This window comes from Nanorana parkeri, unplaced genomic scaffold (assembly GCF_000935625.1).
Source record: "Nanorana parkeri isolate BGI_ZX_2015 unplaced genomic scaffold, ASM93562v1 scaffold504, whole genome shotgun sequence".
Taxonomy (NCBI): Eukaryota; Metazoa; Chordata; class Amphibia; order Anura; family Dicroglossidae; genus Nanorana; species Nanorana parkeri.
In genome coordinates, this window is record NW_017306772.1 from 719002 (window position 1) to 740862 (window position 21861).

Genomic DNA, 21861 nt, shown 5'->3' on the forward strand with positions numbered 1-21861 from the left:
GTACAATAATACCCGAATACATTTACTTCACCATAGATAGTAGCAAATGAGTGCCTTTAGAGAGGCGTCTCATTTGTAGAGTTTAAAATGTGTGCATAACACATGGTAGCCCATTACACAAAACTCAATATGAGGAGTGCCAGAGTATTTCTCACACTAGTAAGCAAGTATTTACTGGGTTAGTGTAGCTAGAGGGAGTGGCAGGGGCTTACAGAAGAGGAAGGCCAGCCCTGTGTTTGTGCACCCAAACACATTTTCTAAGTTGGGTGAAGATGTGCGGGTGGCAGACTCAGAGTTGGCAGATGTCACTGCTACCCCTAACAGCCGGGAGGGCAGCACATCTAGTCCGGGTGGTGAGGGTAATGCAGGAAGGCTTAGACAGGTTGTGGCAATAGGGGATTCTATAATTCGGAAGACAGATATAATATATTTTCTCGCCCGGATCGCCTCAACCGGATGGTTTGCTGTCTCCCTGGTGCCAGGGTTCGGCATGTGGTGGACACATTACTGGGAGGGGCTGGGAATGACCCAGCTGTCTTAGTCCATGTTGGGACCATTGACAGAATACATGGAAGATGGAGGATCCTTAAAAATCAATTCAAAAGAACTACTGTAGGTTGCAAGCTGAAGGGAAGGACCTCCAAGGTAATTTCTGGAATATTGCCTGTGCCATGCGCAACACAGGAAAGACAGCGGGAGCTTAGAGAACTAAACACATGGCTGAAGACCTGGTGTAAGAGGGAAGGCTTTGGGTTTCTGGAACACTGGGCTGACTTTTCATTGGGGTGCAATATATATTCTAAAGATGGTCTGCACCTAAATGGAAGGGGTGCTGCTGTGCTGGGGGAGAGGTTTATGGGAGGGTTGGAGTAGTATTTAAACTAGGATTGAGGGGCGAGGGAAAGATGGAATATAATGGGGCAGATATATCAAACAGTGGTCAGACTATAATGCCGAATCTTGGCTTGGTTCTTCACGATTGGGCTTTAAATATTTCTGGCTATGCTCTCTTCCGGAGAAACCGGGTAAAAATTAAAGAGTGGCGGGGTTTGTCTCTATGTGAGAAGTGATCCAAAAGTGAGTTTGAAAGAGGACTTTGTTGATGGTGAGTATGATGGTGCTGAGGTGTTAATGGGTCGAGTTGTATACTGGTATGCATAACGCAAAGGTAATTGTTGGAGTTTGTTACAGGCCCCCCCAATGTTAATGAAGAGATAGAGACTGAGCTCCTTAAACAAATAGAAAGGACTGCAAGGGTGGGGACCGTAGTATTAATGGGAGATTTTAACTATCCATAACCTGTCACCTTAATACAATATCACATAGGAGCTTGTTAGCTCCTATGTAATAGTAATAAAAGTTAAGGGGGAAAAAATTAAAGTCATAAAAAATAAATATTTAAAAATTAAAACCAACCCCACCATTTGCATGAGAATAAACATGCGTGGGTGGGGCATTCATGTGTATGCACCAAACATGTTAGGTATCACCGCGAACGTTGGAGTGAGAGAAATAATTCTCGGGCCATAATTCATGGTTAACGCTAAACTGATGACCTGTACAGGCTTTTAAAACGTCACCTATGGACAATGTTGTGAAGCATAGTTTTTCGCCATTGCTGAGGTGCATGCAATTTTAACACTTGACATGTTTGGTATCTATTTACTCGATGTAACTGCATTTTGTATATTTCACCAAAAATGTGACCATGTGTCACATTGTTATGTCTGATAAAGGGACTGCATCTGGCTCCTGTCAGTCATTACGGTGTCACCCCCTCTGATGGTATCTGTGTGGGCCACACATCCCTTGTGACGCCCCTGCCTGCAATACTGCCCCTAACCCCTGCTAAAGCTCCAAACCCCCACAATACAATTCCATACCCACAATAATGTTTAAAATGTGCATATATATACGTTGCTGAGTAGTGCACAAGTTGTTTTGTGTAATAAATGAAAATGTCTCAGAAATTAATCATTTTTGGGTCACCACTTAATGACCAAGGAAAAATGTGGGTCCCGAGGTTACACAGGTTGAAAACCACTGCACTTATTTAAGCCAGGAGGTTATTATACCAGATAGGCAATTATCATATTCAGTAAAAGATCAGCAATGGCATCTTCCATGTTTCTCTAATGACAGATTTTCTTAGCAAAAAAAAAGCCTGCGAGTACAATTCTGCTTCACATATGTACAGCGAAACGTGCACATGGTAAATTTACCACCGGTGCAGGAAAAAAAAAACTGTTCTTTATAAGTGCCAAATGTTGGTTGACATTGCAAAAATGCCTAAAGACTAATGTTGCATTGAGTTGCAAATTTATATTAATGAAAGAACACGTGTATCATATTTTCTTTGATCCTTGAATCAATATTATGAATATATTCTCTAAGCCAATGGTTCTCAACCTTTCTAGGGCTGGGGCCCCTTGGAAACATTTGCCAAGTTATGGTGACCTCCAACTGTAAAATTTAGAGATGACGCGGCTGCTGCAGCAACATCTGGCTGCGTGGCAGGAGAACTGACACTGCTGCGCTAGGAGAGGGCTGAGGAGGACTCTCACCTAGCACAGCAGAAATGACACAGCGACCCACAGCTTGAGAACCACTGGCGCCGTACGCCGTCAGAATAAAAACAAAAAAAACATATGTCAATCACTGGAAGAGGACCTGATGGGAGAACTTCAGGCCCCCCCTCTGTTGATTGGCAGCAGCAGAGGGCGGTTGCAATAGCTAGTTTGCTATTGCAAAGTGAAATAGCCAATAGGAATCTAGCTATGCATTCCTATGGTGTTTTTTTTTTCTGACTTACGGCGGGCGGCCTGTGGCCCACGATGTCAGAAAAAAGAACCATCGCAGGGAAAGGTTTACTCTGCTCGATCGAGCAGAGCAAACCTTCCAGCAAAAAAAGTGTTTCTCTCCCGGGCGGCCGGGAGCTGCTATCTAATAGCGGGAGACTCCCGTGCCAATCGTCATTCGACCCCCGACGGGGGTCGCGACCCACGGGTTGAGAACCGCTGCTCTAAGCAGTCCTCTTTGGTCTACACTGGGATACTCTGCCATCACTCAATGCAGTGAATAAAACAGACTTTGCATTTGTGATGGCAGTGGAACATTACAGTTGACATACAAAGGCCTGATCTAGAACTTTTTTTTAGGTGACATTCCCTCAACTGTACGAGGCTTCCTTTGTGCAAGATACCGCTGCTTAATCATTAGGATCGGCATTGGCCAGCCTGACGGAGACCATGCATCCTTACTGCCTGCCATATATAGTGGTGAATACTGTTTTTACAAAGTGTAACTAAAGTACTAGAGGTGTCCCGAAATGAAAAAAATGTGTCAGGCTGAAATGCATTTTTTTTCTAACATTCCTAAAATATATGTATTTATTTTTTTCTAAACATTTACATTTTTTAAAATATTTTTATTAAATATTTGTATTTTTATCTTTAGTTTTAGGGGCTTCGGGGAAATATTGGGGGTCTAAACAGACCTCTGATATTGTCCTTTTACAATAGAAAATAAGTAGCGCACTGGACTCTGGGCTTTGTAGCGCACTGGACTCTGGGCTTTGTAGCGCACTGGACTCTGGGCTTTGTAGCGCACTGGACTCTGGGCTTACCTGAGACCTGCAGAGCCCAGCTGAGAGTGACCCTGCAGATCATACCATAGATCCTGCACAGCCCATCCGAGACTCTACGGTGGGCTCTGCTGGGCCTCAGGTGGGCTGGTCGCCGGGTTCCCTTTCCCTGTACCTCCTCCCAACTCCTCTTACCTGCTGCTGCTGGGGCCTGGGCTCCTCAATCCCCTCTCCTGTCACCTCTGCCATGCCACCCCTAGTGCAGCTGATTCTCATGTAAGAGGACCCCCAGGCTGCCCAGACCCCTCACATGGGTACCGGCCGTACCCCACTAATGGCGGTGTTCTATCAAAGTTTGTGACTACATTACAATGTGTGACCGGTGACGTGGTCACACATTTCAATGTAATCCGCCCAGTTTTTTGGCGGTGGAATGTGTGACCGCCAATAGGTCAAGCATTCCAACGCTCTCTGCTGTTCTGATCTGGAACAGCTGATTGGTCCTGAAATGTCACCTCTATCCGACCCTGTGAGTGCAAATCTCACATTCCACCCCACTCACAAAGTCGGATAGAAGTGACATTTCAGGACAGAACAGCTGTTCCAGGACTGAACACCTGGACAGGGAGCCGCAGCAGAGGGATGAAAGAGCCACATGCAGCTCCGGAGCCGCAGGTTGCTGACCCCTGTCCTAGATGGTTCACTTCTCCTGCCTTCTCCAAACTCTTCACCCTTTTGTGAATAGCCCTGTGAATGTTTGTATACCGCTCTCCATCCTAGATCAGCTCTCACAGGAGGCTGAGCGGGCGGTGAATGGAGGCGACGACCTCGGTCTCATTTGACAACCGACTCCTCCTCCTTACAAAAACAGACTGGTGTGAACCCAGCCTTGAATCACATATAGTCATGCGTGGGGGCTTTGTGTGAACCCAGTTCGCCCAAACCTGTGTAAAGCTGTGACTGACTCCCCACCTCCCATCAAAGGGTCAGGGAATGCACCTGCTTCAACTGATTGGGCGAGATGCACATAGGTAAGATAGGTTAGCACCAAACCCTGCACATCACCAATTACACTACTGCAACAAACACCAATTCCAGATACAGTACTATATTTATCTTTTTGATTACAGGAGCACAAAAACAAATGCAGTTTCTTGATGTGACACATTGACAGTGGATAATTGCAAACAAAGAACATCTGCTTTATTTATTTTGAACTTAAACAGCAGTCCACACTGTAACAGCTACTGTTGAAGAATCCTTCGACCCAAGCATATAGCTGCCTCATGCAATTTCTAAGCAAATATGCCATGTGTCGTTCAGTAGGTACAGTGCGGGCTTGTTGCTTTGCACTACTCACATGTCATATATACTATGCTAATTCTTATCCACACTGTTGCTTGCTTGCTTGCTTACCCTGAGTTTGGCAGCATGGTGCCCGTGTATGAGCTCAAACTTCTTCCAAGTCTGCAATAGCTGAGGGAGCTGGTTGCTGCAGTAAGCCTGGGTATCTGGAATATTGAAAAAGGACGAGTCAGTTTTAATGGCATACACTACTGGTGCCCTTTGCTCCACATTTTCAAGTTCACCAGTAACGTCACGACTTAAAGGTCAAAACGTTTGCATTTGTACACAGTAATCAGCATTAAAAGCCAGCACCAACACAGCTGACAGTCAATCGCACAGCAAGTATGCCATACACCTTTGTACCAGATCAGGAAGTCCTCACCATGACCGGTCACCTAATTCCAGATTGACTGACCGAATAATCACACCCACGAGGCTGCTCACAGGGGAACAAGTGTGCTACGTCTCCACCAATGGCTGATCGCCTCACCTAACCTCTTCACATGTGATTGGTAGTGCTCGTGGAGTGAAAACGAGGTTTGGAACGCTTGGAGGGGCGGAACTACTCGCAGCTCTGGTTTGCTGTGGGCGGATGCTATTGCTGTGTGACAGTTCTAATGCGGGCGGTGTATATTGGTTCTAGGCGGAAAACTTAGTTTCAAAGCAAATATATATTATATAAACATTTATAGGTCGATAAGAGAGTGGAAAGTGTTTATGGGTTTATGGCATATTTAGTCAAAGGCGAACTCCGGAATTAGCAGGGAGCTTCCTGTAATAAAGACCTGTCACTGCTGTTCTCTCTCCTTGATTGGTCTTCTCTCCTCCTGTCTCCTGTAGTTTTCCGCAGGCAGCTTGTAGGGCAGGGGTGGTCACCTCCAGCCCTCCAGCTGTGCTTTAACTACAAATCCCAACATGCCTCTGCCTTTGGGAATCATGCCTGGAACTGTCAGTCCTGCAATGCCTCATGGGACTTGAAGCTCCATAACAGCTGGAGGCCTAAAGTTCCCCACCCCTGCTGTAGTGGGTGATCCTGCAGCTTTGCTTTCTGCACAGGCTATGTGGATATTGGGGGATATATTTGAAATAAATATTTGCACCCAGAGTTCATCTTTAAGGGAGCGTGGATTGTTATGAATAATCACTGAGGCTCACCATATGCATTACATTCTGACTATACAAACTCTTTGCAATCAACTTTAGATCTATCAAAACTATGTAATATGAGGACCTACCCAGAGGCGCCCGGGGGCAAGTCTTTCATTAGTTCCCCCCCCCCCCCCCATAAACCAAACCATAGTTCAGTGCTCTGTAGCGCCAGGGCCCGTTTGCACCTGCGACCCTGGTAATTTTGCCACTAACGCCAAGCTGTACAGTAGAGGGTCTACAAATCTCAGCAATTCATTATATAGCAATGCAGACTACCACCAGCTATAGAGGACTACAGATCTCAGCAATACATGATACAGCAATGCAGAATACCACCAGCTATAGAGGACTACAGCTCTCAGCAATACATGATACAGCAATCCAGAATACCACCAGCTATAGAGGACTACAGATCTCAGCAATACATTATACAGCAATGCAGAATACGATTGGATATAGAGAACTGCAAATCCCAGCAATACATTATACAGCAATGCAGAATATCACCAAGCGGTAGAGGGTCTATAAATCCTAGAAATACATTATACAGTAATGCAGAATACCATCAGCTATAGAGGACTACATATGTTAGCAATACAATATACAGCAATGCAGAATATGATTGGCTATAGAGGACTACAAATCCCAGCAATACACATGATAAAGAACCGCAGAATTACAAATCCCAGCAATAAATTACACACCAATGCAGATACAGAGGTCCGAACAGTGATGGTACTACAAGTTACAGCCTCATTCACACCTATATTTTAGGTGCATTTAGGCATTCCTGCATCTGGAACTTGCTATTTCCTGCAGCAGGAATCCCTAACCTGCCGTTTACATGCAGCAGCTGTCACCCATTCATGTTAATGATCGGCTGACAGGTTGACAGCGCTGGCACTCTGTATGTAATGGTATGTGATATGATTACATGCAGTTAGGAATCAATCACTATCCCTGGATGCATCAATCGTGCGTCCAAAGATAGTGGATACGGAGTGCCAGCGTTCTGCCGCTTTCATATGCGGCCGCTGTCACCTGATTATTAACTTGAATGGGTGACAGCTCATAATAGCAAGTTCCTGACACGGGAATCCCTGAAGCCCTTAGGTCAGTGATTGCTCACGTTTTTGTACCCGAGTGCCGAAACTGCAATACAAAATACGTCTCTGTCAGCAAAGGAGCGACTCATGGAGGCAGGTGAGTATTTTCTCTGCAGTGTTTAACAATTCTATCGCTGCTGGCATATTGCAAGTGTGACTTGGACAGGTGACTGCTGTCAGCACACCTAAATATAGAGTGGGACTGGGCTGTCACACTGACAGAGCAGCCCCACTGATTACAACGGCTCTCCCAACGTAATTACCAAGGCTGGGCTGCCAGCTTGACAGCCATTTCCTGTAGTGTACAGGAGACATCCAGCTGGTGCCAGGAGAGGATCCTGCAACAGCTGTGCCCCACATCATAGACAAAGGCAGATGTGGGAACCTCTCCTCCCAGCTTGGTCTACAGGAGCAGAAAATAGGGGGAATAAAGGATGTGGTGCAAGCAAGTGTTTCGGGAGGGCAGGAGGTTCAAAGAGGGTACCAGCCTGAAGTAATTCATATATCTAATAAAATAACATGACTATATATAATAAGTAGAATACTTGCTTTATTTTCCCCTACAACTAAAATATACTTGTTCACTGCTGCCAACAGCCAGTGTAGCTTTGTATTCAGAAGCTGACATCTAGCACTGCTAGTGCCTATCCCTAAGGAGCAGGGTCCAAAAGACAGTCAGCCATGTGCTGAGTGCAGGTGAGTAAGGATTAGAGCCAGAGATGTGTGTGGGAGAAGCAAGCAGCAGAGAAAATGCAGTAACCCTCTTCACTCTGGTAGCAGCATCGCTGAGGGAGGATTAGTAGCCAGCACTACACTTGATGTCACATCATTCAGACATCCACAGTGGCGGAATGACTGTCCTGGACCAAGGGGAGATAGAACGGGTGAAGGCTTGCGGTTTAGGAAATGCATAAAGGACCATTTACACCTTTATTTCAGTTTACACTAGGGGTATATATGAGTACTTTCAATAGCTGGAAACATTCATTATTACTGAATTACATTTTTTAGCTTGTTGGAAAAAATATGTGCAATCTGGCCAAATACACCTGCACAACTTTAATACAGTATGCAAGTTACATGAGTAACAGTGGCATAATCCAACACCACAGTAGATGGGCAGATATGTTTCTGCTCATCATTCTCAGAGATCTACCTGTCTTTGCTTTGACTTTTTTCCACCCGCAGTATTAAAAAATGTTTCTATATGTATATATATATATACAGTATATATATATTCCTCTGCATTGATAAGGCAATTTATTTGTATTCCTCTACAGATCAATTCGCCTTTGCAAAGCAGTTGTAGAATAATCTGCTCCTCAAAATATCCATTTACCATGCAGGCACATAGAAAAATCAATTCCAGTTGAATATTTTATGAATAATAACATCCATTACTAGGAGGTCGTCACACAGACTATAAATATAGACTTCATTGTGAGAAATGTGTTTTTTAATTTCCTCTGGGAAGGTCTTGGCCGTGCCAAACATTTATCTGATGCTTTCCAAGGTTTGCCACATCTGTATTTTAACTGTGGCGTCGTCCTCACTCCTTGGGGAAGTAAGACAGTTTTTGTCTTTACAAAGCTTTTAGTGAGCACATCCCTGAACTGCTACATTGATTGGTCTTTTACAGCTAATCAGCTCCGGGTAGGAGATATATAAAAAGCTACTAAATGGTATTAATGATTAAAGGAAACCTTTACTGAAAGAAATATGTTGGTTGCTATTGCTGACTTCATTCTGAAAGGGCATGTTGCCTGGCTGTCTCTGGCTTTAATACTTTATCAGTCCTGGAACAAGCATCAAGCAAGTAAAATCACAGTGAAGTCACTATTCCTGATCTGCATAATTGATTTGGGAGTGACTGAAAAAATGTCAAATACATTGGTTCAGTAACATATCCAAAACATATGTATAATTTTCAAAAGGAGGGTTAATTTTAAGAGTTGGGTTAAGAGTAAGGTCCCTAATTAAACATCCGGGTTTGAAATTAAAGTGGACCTAAACTCAAAAAGGTAAGAGTTTGCTATGTTCTAGGCAACATCTAGAATTGTTAATTGTGAAAAAAATGACCTTTTGTCTGGAATTCCACCTTAAATATTGCAATGTGCTTTCTGGTATGTGAGGGTATCTAGGCATTCCTGTAGCTGTATGTATATTTGTAGTGTGAGATCTAAGGCACTGCTGCCTCTGATTGTTAGTTTTAGGAGATGTTGAGAGAGATTTGATGTCACTTTTGTGCTGCTCACTGTTCTTGCTAGAAGCACTGACATTATTAAGGAAAACCCTGCCAATGCCAAAATGGTCACCTCCATAAAGAGACACAGAACAAGGCATGGTAAGTCAGTAAAAAGATCAGCTGTAGAAAGACCACAGGCGACAATGGTGACTAAAACTTTGTCTTCTGGCTGTCTTGTTTTGGGCACAAATTCTAGGGTCCACTCCACTTCCTCTTTAAGGCTGAACTCCAGGATAAGCAATTTTTGCTTAATATAAGAGTCATATGTATTTTCACTTGAATCTAGGCGTGCTATGTGTATTTCCTCCAGATCTTTGCAGTAATCCAGTGTGAAACCTTGCCTCTGTGCTTTCTGCAATAAAGTCCAATGGATTTTCCACCGTACTCCTTACTGGTATACCCCTTGGGGATTGGTGCTGAGGTGACTGCGGATGGCGTCGCTCATGTCTAAGTAGACACAATGGGGGGAATTTATAAAAACTGGAGCAGACAGAATCTTGAGCAGTTGTCCATAGTAACCAATTAGCTTCTATCTTCAGTTTGTTCACTTAAGCTTTGAAAATAAAAGATAAAAGCTGATTGCTTGCCATGCACAGCTGCTCCAGATTCTGTGTGCTCCAGTTTTGATAAATTTGCCTCAGTATGTCACCAGCACACCAGAATCAAGTGTCCTCTTTATTGATGCATTGTACATTTTGTCACAGGAAAGGCAACATTTTGGGCCCACTTTGGGTTACTTCATCAGGCACAAAAAGACCAACACAAAGTGAATTTATATGTTTTGTGGTTATTGAGGAATACATTTTGATTCATTTTTGTGCCCAGATTTCAGCGTAAAGATAGGTTGAGGTTTAGGGTTATGTGTAAAGGTTAGGTTATTGGTTAGGAGTACATTATAGGGTCAGAATACTTTTTCACATATTTTTGGAACATTGGGCTTCTCCAGGGAGTCCAGAAACACAAAAAATACTTCAGGATGGTGAGCAGCAGGCGATATGGACCTGTCATCTGCACAATGCTATTACATAGGTGCTTATAAGCCTACCTTGTAATAGCAATTCAGTTAAGGTAAAAAAATATAAATATTTAATCGTGAAACAACAAAATCTTATAAAATAAATACAAAAGTTTATTATGTACATACATACTAGAAAATATGCACACCTAGGGTGCACGCACACAAGCACACATTTACATAAACACAGATTGCACAATATATATTAGGTATCGCCGCACACAATGGAGTGAGAAGAATTATTCTAGGAGCATTATTTAAAGTTAACTCTGAATTAATAGGCTGTAGATATTAGGTAACATTTTATGCACTGTAGTTTGTTACCGCTTTGTGGGTGCCTGCAGTTTTGAGGCCTGATATATTTGGTATCTATTTACTTGACATAGTATCTTCATTTATATTTTGCCAAAATTGTGTAGTAACTATAACAACTAAAAAGTTCACATTTTCCCTTAGATTCAGTCCTCCCGAGCACAGAGAGGGTAAATGTTCCAAGCGGAGACACAGCCAGGCAGAGGTTCTAACCTTTCCCTACTGAATCCAAAATGAACAAATGGCTTTACACTTTAATTGTGCTAAAAGTTACTATTTTCCTCTGGAAATGTATTTCCAGATTACCAGGAATCACTAGTAGGGCAGATGTTACATTATTTCATTCATTATTAGTCATCGCATAGGCATTCATGGACTGTGGCACGAAAAAATCCAGAGTATGCCAAATACTTCTAACTCCATATGGCAACATACTGTATTTCACCATAGTATTTAAAGAGGAACTCTGGGGACATTTTTATTAACCCTATTAAGCTATCCCACCTCAAACTAACCACTCAACCATCACATTCTCAAACAATTCATCCCCACACAGCTACCTCCCCATGTATCACTTCCCCCTCCCTTTTGGATTGTAAGCCCTCGCGGTCAGGGCCCTCCTTACCATCTTGTCTTGAATTGTATTGTGATTGTAGTGTCTTCCTTATATTGTGAAGCGCTGCACAAACTGTTGGCGCTATATGAATTCTGTATAATATTAAAAATAATAACCCTTGCAGTGGGGTTATCCCAGAACTGCAAGGGTTAAGTTCTCCTTTTGATCTAGGGAGGATAATAACAAAGTTACACTCACATGATTCTCAGAGCTGGCCAGCTCTTAGACCCGTCCCTGGAGCATCTCTTCAACTCCACTGCAGCGGTCTATGGTCCCGTAAATCATCATGTTCTATACAGTGTGTATAGGACGTGAGGAGACGAGGGACATACCATTGCTGGAAGAGACAGGCTGGCGGCAGCGCTGCCGGCTCCGAGGATCAGGTGAGTATAACTTTTTTTATAATAAGAAATTTCCCCAGAGTTTTGCTTTAATACATGGAAGAAGAAAGAGAGATTTGCTTATTATATTTGACCTGATTTTCCAGTTTGATGTGTCATGTTCATAACAACTCCACAAAAGCAGAGATACATTATGAGTTTACTGGATATGTTGTGATGTGCTTTGGGCTTAAATAGTTCATTTGTTTTACAGACCTTCTTGTGATATCTGTATGCTGCCGAACTCATCATACAATCAGAGATGCATGGAAGCAAGTACGTCACAAGCGTCTGCTTTCAGCAGCAACCCCTTCATTAGCGTCTGTCTTTTTCATGGGCATTTAATCATCAGAACAAATCACAAATGAATAAACGTATGATGCTAAGAACAGTGTGGTAGACCTAAGGGGACCTATGAAGATTTATTTCAGGCATGTCACATTTGAACGTAACTCCACAGAAAACAATTACACAAATGAAATTACATAAGCATGTTTTCTTCAAATCTATGACAATAGCCTTATAATAGGTAAGAGCAGACTAAGGAAATGACCTCAATAATTTGATAGAGGAATGTAGAGGTCTCTGTCTGTCGTCAAATTATTGTGTTAATGGAAGGTAGATTGTGAAGTCTGTTTTACAGCTTCTTACAACATTTTCCATTGCCATTTAGAGATTTGGAGACTACGAGGGCTAATTATAAGTCCAATATGACCAAGTGAATAGACCTCATAAATGTAAGCTAAAAAACCTATGCTCCTCTTTACCTTTTGAAAGCTTTATTTTTTTCTTTTTCATGAATCAACACATCATTATAACATTAGTCTTCACTGGGAAGCTGGAGGTATTTTAGGAAACGATAACCCATGTGATAATCTTTGTGAATTTGACTGTCAAAATACTGTTACAATTTTGTACATGCTGAAAAATTATCTACGTGATAATGTCACTAGTGACTTGAAAGATACATTTTCAATCACAAAAGCAAATAATGCATTAGTGATGAAAAAAAAAAAGTGCGTTGCTTTTGTGAGCCGAACCTTTGTTGCAATGTTTAATGTGCAACTCTGAGCTCTGTGAACAAAATGATGGCTCATCAGTAAGCTGCAGTTCCTTCGTTGACCAAGGGCTGTGACTTCAGTTCAGGTGATATTGACACCTAGGGGTGCATTCTTGACCAAGATGTACTACTTACCTGTTCTCAAGGTCAAGGTCCCAGACTTGGCTACGCTTTATGGCAGGCATGCTTACATCTCAAGTCTGAACTCAAAGTGTGGCTTGCACTGCAATGATATTAATTGTTTTTTAAATAAATAGGGTTTGTACATAAACTTTGGGGTGTATTTATAAACCATTCATACAGTGAACAGCTCTGCAAAAGAGATTTACAGCACAATATGGCCACTGGATGTCTCTAGTGGCCATAATGCCTGCAAATCTCATTCACAAAGCATTTTCCTGTGCAAGCGGTACACCCCTTTGTGTACGATTCTTTATATTATTTGGCCTGAGAGTATAAGAGTTCATTGCACAATTTCTTTGTCTCGCACAGTTTCATGTCTGCTACTAGATAATTAATTTAAATTTAATGTGTAATTTAATAATTACAAATATAAGAACAATCTCATTACTTGCAGAGAAGGCTAGAATTTTTTTGACAGCACAGTGCCCTTGCCTTGCAGTGCTCAGATCCTGGGGTAAAATGCCAACTGGGCCAAAATATGCATGGAGTTAGCAAGTGTCTGAGCAAGGACCTTCATGGCAGGATCATCAAAAAATATACTGTAGGCAGGGATGGCCAGCTGTGCTTTAACTCCAAATCCCAACATCCCTTTGTCTCTGGGAGTCATGTCTGTAACAGTCAGCCTTGCAATGCCTCATGGGACTTGTAGTTCCACAACAGCTGGAGGGCCAGAGTTGCTCAACCCTGGTGTAGGGTTGAAACCTCTCTCAGTATTTAATTAGTGTTTCTGTTCTCCTTGTGGGGATTTTCCTCACTTTCTGCCAGAAGAGGACATGCAGGCCCGGCGCTACCGCAAGGCAAGTCAGGCGGCCGCCTTACGGCGCACAGAAATACATTTTTAGTAGAGTGGGGAATGGTTAGAACATCCGACTATTTTTTGACCACTTCAGTACTGACATGTTAAACCCTCCTCATTAACAGGTATTTTTCAGTTTTCAGTACTGTGATTGTTTGACTGGGAATTACTCCATCACACAACACTGTAACCAAATTAATTTTATTGAGACAGAACTTTCTTTTTATATTTTACTATATAGAGGGGAAATAAAATGGGGAAAAAAAACTGCTGTCCTTACTTTTTGTTATAATTCATAGCAAATAAAAATGTCAGGAAAGTACAAAGCCCACCGGAAATTACCCCTTTTTTAAAAAAAAATACACCCCAAGGTGATCTATTTTTTGTTCCACAATTTTTTTAAATGAAGAAATATGCCGGTATTGAGGGGGAGCTTGGTAATGGTTCACTAAATACTTTAAATGTACAAGTCAAACACTGAGGGAGGTGTAGGTGAAGAAGTTAATTTACTTGTTACATACAGTGGGAGGATGGAGATGAGGCAGTTAATGTACAAATGTGCAGGATAAGGGAGGTGAAGGGGTTAATATACAGCTCAGAGTAGAGACAGAATGGAGCTGACATATACAGGAGAGTAGGGGGGTGAAAGGGTTAAAAATTATTGAAAACTTTATTTTTTGTTGCTGCAGCTCGTTTTCATCAGGAACTAATGAATGGATGACTTCCTTAACGAAGAGGAAGGGGAGGGCTTGGTAATGTGAATATTGCCATGTGATCACTGGGATAACCAAATACAGCGATAAAAAGGCACAAGCGGCCAGTTGGTTCAATCGGCTCTGATCCTGAAGCCGCTGCTGTCTAATAACAGTGGGAGCAGCGGCTTCTGTGTGTGCAGGGTGCGTGCAGGCAGGCGGCCATGGGAGGATGTACAGTTGCGTCCTCCAGGGGATTGACTGTTTATGTACAATGGCCGGTCTGCAGGTGGGTAATTACTGTCTGTGCATTCTTGTTCCATAACAACTGCATCCCCATTTCTTGAAAGGGCATCACAGGGAGAGAAAATCTCCCCAATGAGGACAGAGAGCAATAAAAACCTGAAAGAATTTCTGACTCTCATCCATGCTACTGATCGCAGAGTGGTTGTACCCGCTCTCCATCCTGACACAGGAGACTGAGCAGGGCGGTGCGGGAGGAGAGCTCAGCCTCCTGTGACAGCACTGACAGCAGTCTCCGCCCCCACATCACTCTCCTAATCTGTCACAGGAGGCTGAGCGTGCGGCAATGACGTGCCATGCCTTCTGGGCTGGATGAGGCATCCCCTGTCCCGCTGAAGGTCTGCCCCGTCCCACCGAAGCTCAGCCCCTAGCTTGGTAACCAAGCTGTGTGGAGAGGAGGAAGGGAGGAGTCAGGGAGGAGCCTCCCTGTCCCTCACTTGCTTGTCACTGCTGAGGCATCGAGATCGATGGCCTCAGTGGGTTTTTTTTCTTTTCGTTTTTTTGATAGGACAGCTTGGACCAATAGCGCTTTGCCATTGGTCCGAGCCATCCACAGAGTTCACGCCTCTAACACAGAGTAGAGGCTGTGACAACTCTTGCCTCACCAAGTTAGGTTACACAAGCAGGGGGGAAGCCCGCAGTGGGGAAGCCCCGCTGCTGTGTAACCTCACATCGATGTCAAAAGCCGGATGCAGCACTGCCTGTAATTAACAGGCAGCGCTCCGTCCGTGACAGGTTATACAGCGGGGAGGCTTTCACTGCTGTGTAACCTGTAACAAGCCGCACTGAACGGAGATAAAGCTGTCAGCTTCAGACTTGAAGCTGACACCTTTTTTGTCATAATACTAGGTGAGGCTCTGCCTCCCCTGACCCCATGTCCCTGGCATGCGGGGAGGAGAGACACCGGCTGCTCACATAGCTCTCCTCCCCTGCACTGCTCGGGCTCCAGTGACAGTTTCTCTTCTCCCCGCTGGACACTGTGCTGTGTCAGAGGGGACACACAGCAGTGCCCAGCGGGAAGGAGAGAAACCAGGGATGCACCGCAATTTCGGCCGAAAGATGACACTTTCGGCTTTTTGCCAAAATTGCCATTTTCGGCCAATATGTTTCAGCGACCAAAATTTCGGTGCATCCCTGCTAATAACACTTTGAAACATTTTAAAGACAGTAAAATCATCCAGGAGAATGTTTGACCTGGGAGGCAAACACAACCAACTGACCCTTTTAGAGTAGAGGCACTTTCCTGTGAGATATAACTGTGGAGTGCTGCTGGTATGGATGTTCAAATGGTAATAAAGCTAAAACATGTTTTCTTAGGGAGAGAGTACAGAAGAGTTAAAACCCTCTGCTATGTTTTTTTTCTTTCTACCTGTGCCTAAGCTGGAGAGAATGTAACTTCCTATATTTTAAGAAACACAACAGCACATGAAGGATATCTCTTAGCCCTGGTTCATACCTAGGAGTTTTTGAGCAGTTTGAAAAGCGCCTTTAAATGCCCAACAAATGAAATCCCATGATTTTCAATGGCCCTAATTCACACCTGAGCAGGAAAACACCAGATGCCTGAAAAGATACAGGAGCTTCTTTGGGCAGTTAAAAGCGCTTTTCCTTCCCATAGACTTCATTGGAAAGGCCCAAAAACACGCAACAGAAGCATGTTGCACATTTTCGTGAGCGTTTTTGTGCGTTTATACATGCGTTCTTCCATTGCTCACAATGGTCCATGAGCTGCCAATCAAAACGCACATCTTCATGTATGCATGTTAAAACATGCATACAAATGTGCACAACGTGAAAATAACCGCATGCTGCTAACGCGCGTACAAACGCGCAAAAACGGCGCCGCCTAGGTGTGAACCAGGGCTTATAAGTGAGAGGAAGCCCCCTCTTATACAGTTGCCACCAGAACAAGTGTCCCCATTGGAGAACTAACCCTTGGCTCTTGTTTCGATGGCAACTGTAAAATGTTGGATCTCCCATTAATTTCTGTCCTGATGAGTATCCTCTCCACAGTGAGGGTACAAGTAGCAATAAAAGCCCGACAGAGGTTCTAAAAAAAAAAAAAAAGGGTTAAGCTTTAATCTGGCCATACACTGGTCCAATTTCAACCGAGTGCTGCTGACCTCACCAATCAACAAGTAAATATTTCAATGGTCCTTTGTCAAAGGTGCCAGTCTGATAATTCTCATCTGAACAGTGACTGCAGCCAATCAGCTATCACTGTTTGGGTGTTCTGACAGCGGGGGGATTTTTACCCATCAAGTATTTTTTCTGGCCATGCACTAATTATTTGTTTCTCATTCAGCCTTAGGCTGGGCACACACCTTACAACCATCACAAGACTTTTGCATAGGCAGATCGTACTTGCGATGATCACAAGCCACGCCCCCTGAGGGGCAGGCTTCCGATGACCGCAATGCCGAACGGGCAACGCGCGCTTGCACACACCGTATGTAAATACGCCCGTCCGGCTTTTATCTTACAAACATGCTACACACCCGCCGAACATCGTACGATGCTCGGCGGGTTTTCGAACATGTTCGTAAGTTTAAAGTCGTGCGACCTTACAGTAGTAGAGGTCGCACGGCTTCCACACACCTTACGATAATCGTACAAAGTACAAAGTACAAATTCAGTTCTACAACCTGGTTGCATATACAATATATTGACTATTGTTATGATTGCATATTTGCAGTATGAAGGTCAGCTTTGAGCTTGGATACTTTAGGAGTGTGTCAGTGTTAAATAACATGCTAGAGACGAGTTAGCAATCCTAAATGCAATGTTGTTGTTCATCAGCTGCTGTGATAAATGTAGTGTATCAAATAGATTGTTATGTTCCTGGCAGTGAAGCTGTTAAAGTCATAACTCCCCCACCTCCTCTTGTCTAGTGGCACCTCTCTCCCTGCCCTCCTCCTTTCCTCCTCCTCTTCAATCATCTCCCTTCCTTCTTCCCTCCTCCTTTTCCCTCTTCTCTGCACTGGTCTCTTCTGCTCTCTGCCTGTCTACCTTCCCTCTATCTCTCTCTTTTATATTTTTTTCCCCCTCGTCCTCCGGGCCATGGATGGGTAAGTGACTATCATTGCCTTTATGTCTTGACCCAGAAGGTGATTCATGTGCACAGTGTGCTATAAATGACATAAGAACATAGCGCAATAGAAGAGCAGGACTTCATACTGTCTTGTTCTCCAAGCTTCACCCTCAAATGATCTGCTTTGAACATCCCTCTAGGGGTTGGTGGGTGTGTATGTGTTTGTAAACCTCTCTGATCAGTGGGGTGGTGTTTTCATAATAAATCATAGCTTTTAACAATACTTTGGAAGTTTCCAATACAAAGTCTTCCTTAGATTCATTTCAACTGGTTACATTTAAATACATCAGTAGTTGTTGAATAGCCCTTTATTTTCTCTATGCCTATATAAACTGAAGCAGAAGCTGTACTACATAGACTCAGTCTCACATTGATTTCATATAATAGTTGTTGTGTTTAGGAGTGCTGACTCTTCTTTCTCTTAGATCTGATCATTTAAATAGTAGTTATTGCATGCAGGATACATCCCTTTATTTTCTGTATGACTATTGAAACTGAGGCAGAGGCTGTACTGTATTCACTTACGTAGATGTAATATTATAATTATGTTTAGGGGTGTAGACTGCTCTTTAGATCTGATCATCTAAATGGTACCTACAAAATACCTTTATTTTCTGTATGTCTATATAAACTGATGCAGAGGCTGTACTCTATATACTTACATTGATTAAATATTATAGTTGTGTTTAGGAGTATTGACTGCTCCTTTAGATCTGATCATTTCAATAGTAGTTACTGCATGCTGGATATATCCCTTTATTTTCTGTATGCCCATATAAACTGATTCAGAGGCTGTACTCTATATACTTACATTGAATTATAGTTGTGTTTAGGAGTACTGACTGCTCATTCTCTTAGATCTGGTCATTTAAATACATCCGCTCTTAGTAATTATTGTATAGATGATGCATCCCTTTATTTTCTGGATGCCTGTATAAACTGATGCAGGGGCTGTTCTCTATATACTTACATCCAATTATAGTTGTGTTTAGGAGTACTGACTGCTCATTCTTTTAGATCTGATTGTTTAAATATATCCATTTTATTATTAATAATTATTATTGATTGTATTATTATTATTATAAAATATATATATGTATTATTCATATAATAATATTATTATAATTTATATAGCGCCAACAGTTTGCACAGCGCTTTACAATACAATTTCAGTACAGTAGGGTTAGGAGGGCCCTGCTCGTGAGAGCTTATAATTTAGTAATAGTTATTGCATAGAGAATACATCCCTTTATTTTCTGTATGCCTACATAAACTGATGCAGAGGCTGTACTCTATACACTTACATTGAATTAATATTTATAGTTGTGTTGACTGCTTTTTCTCTTGGATCTGATCTGTTTATCATTTTACATACATATGCTGGTTGTTTCATGAGGACTGTAGTTAAAGGGATGGAAGCAGCCCCTCCCTGTGCATGTAGAGTCATACCTGTATAGTTGTGGACAAGTACAATGCTTGCTTTATATAGTACAAATACAGTCAAAATGATCACCCCGCCAGGAAGGATTACTGCTGGTTTTGTTATACCAAAATGCATGATGATGTGGAAATATGGCCATGCAATGTTTCCTTTCTGCTGTGTTATATAAACATAAGGTAGCAGTGGGTTTGTAAGAAGGAAGGCTGGAAGAGATGCTAAGTCAGGGGTGCCCATTAGGTAGAGCATGATCTACCAGTAGCTCTCAAAGCTGATGCTGGTAGATCACAGAGGGTATGAATGGTGGCCCCTTTATTCCATTTTGGTATATATTTAGCTGTGCACACATGGTTACCTATTAGCCTGAGTCTGCTGAGCCAAGCTCCCTGACACCTTTGTGGTGGATACTGGTGGTTGAAGTGCTATGTATTACATCAAAGAATATTAGGTTACACAGCCTGTTGCAAAATACAGCAAGGTGAGCCAGGAGAGAGAGGGAGGAGAGAGAGAGCGGGGAGAGAGAGCGAGGAGAGAGAGCCAGGAGAGAGAGTCAGGGGAGAGAGCAAAGAGAGACAGCCAAGAGAGAAAACGAGGAATGACAGCCAGGAGAGAGAGCGAGGAAAGACAGCCAGGAGAGACAGCCAGGAGAGTGAGGAGAGACAGCCAGGAGAGTGAGGAGAGACAGCCAGGAGAGGCAACAGTGCAGTGTCAGATTTCATTGGTAGATCTCATGTAACTCATCATTTGAAAAGTAGATCTCAACACAAAAAAATTGTGGGCACCCCTGTGCTAAGTTGTGTAGTCCCTTTATAAACATAATTGCCAGGGACATCACAATACCAGTCCTGGTTTTTTTTTCCTTTTATGTGGCTTTTAATTAAATGTTATTCCTTTTGTGCCTTCTATATTGAATTTAAAGTGTGTATGGTCCAGCTTGTTATAGACCCCCACTTCCAGCTGCTCCTCCCGGAGTAGAAAAAAGAAATCAAAATGTAGGATAAAAACAAATGGTTGTTCTTCTAATACCTATAAGCGGGGTTGTTAAAACCTGTGAGGCTTTTGTAGCAGTTTTATGCTGGCCATAGTCACACACAGTTTTTCAGGCAATCTCAACCAGCATGACCAAACAGGTGAATGCAACCTACGGCCAACATTTTTTCTCAGCACGGTTAAATAACCTAAACTGTAGGTGGTAGATTACTTTGATCTATTTAGTTGTTTTTGCAGTTGCTTGAAAATTGCTGTGTGCGTGGTCAGCATTAATGTTAGAAGCATATTGCAGACCATATATGTGGCAATTTTGTTGATTGCAACCAGAGACTTTTCCTGATTTCAAGAGACCAAATGATAACATTTGGCCTGTAAATCTATCAAGGATAGAGGGACATTGAGGTGATTTTACTCGCTTTCTACCATCTTTTCCTTTATTTGATCACTGGAAACCATGTAATCATGGTGGCTGATTAAATGCCACCAAATTGGCACATAGCCAGAAGAGTTTTAAAAATTATTGGCCGCTCTAAATACTATTAATACTACTACTACTGATGAGCAGCATTAGCTGGGAACTGAGCATAGTCCATCATGCCCTGTGGCCTACACCCTTGGTTCTCAACTCGTGGGTCGCGACCCCACGTTCAGTGGGTCACCGCTTTTCTAGGTGAGAGGCTTCTCAGCCTTCCAGTAGCGCAGCACTGTCAGTTCTTGCACTGAGCAGCCATTTAAAATATGCTGCCCAGCGCCGAGTGTCGGCTTGAGGTGTGGTGGGCTGGGGATATGGCCGTGAGGGAGCTCCATCCATACGTGCATTGCTTACAGCTCCCACATGTCCTATAGAGATGCCTGGACCAGAATGATGTCACATTCTGGCTCCCGGCACCTCTACGGGCATGCATGGAAGCTGTACAAGCAATGCACATATGGATGGAGCTCCATCACAGCACAACATGCCCACTGTGGACCCCAGCTTGAGGATCCACTCCAGTTCTCGTAAGGTAGGAAGACTGGGTGGATCTTAAAAAAAAGAAAAAGAGATTTTTTTGGGAGTGTATACGTGTGTGTGTGAGAATGTGTCTGTGTTTATGTGTGTCTGTCAGTGGTTTTGAGGGCCCGCTCACACTAGAGCGTTAATCGTGCGTTAATCGTACAGTCCCATGCGATTAACACATTGTACCACACAATCGCACCTACTGTGCGATCTTTTGTGGGAGGTACGTTGCATTGCCATTCATTTAAATGGCACCCCAAACGCAGCTTCCACCCACAGTTTGATCGCCTGCACTGGAACGTGCAGTACCAAAATGCTGTGCGTTCCATTGCAGTGTGACTTGGTTCGTGACTTAATGACCGAGGACAAATGTGGGTCCTGAGGTTACATAGGTTCAGAACCACTGGCCTACACCATTATATATACAAGGGTGACCAGACTCTACTGCCTACAGCTTCAAGAATAGCACTTCTTCCATAGGCTTATTTTATTAGGTAGAAAGAAATGCAAAATGTTCTGTAACCCTTAGGAAACAATCCACAGTCATGGTTTATTGTC

At 43.0% G+C, this 21861-nt stretch overlaps 1 protein-coding gene across 1 annotated transcript in view; it reads right to left on the reverse strand.

Moving 5' to 3' along the window:
- Positions 1-5407, reverse strand: part of HSDL2 (hydroxysteroid dehydrogenase like 2) — a 35204-nt gene extending 29797 nt beyond the window's left edge. Inside the window, exons 1-2 of the mRNA XM_018561148.1 lie at positions 5313-5407; positions 5000-5094 (exon numbers count right to left, since the gene is read on the reverse strand). Of these exons, the coding sequence (XP_018416650.1) occupies positions 5000-5094; positions 5313-5315 (98 nt within the window). The 5' untranslated portion in view covers positions 5316-5407. The remainder of the gene's footprint in view (positions 1-4999; positions 5095-5312) is intronic.
- Positions 5408-21861: the final 16454 nt, after the last annotated feature.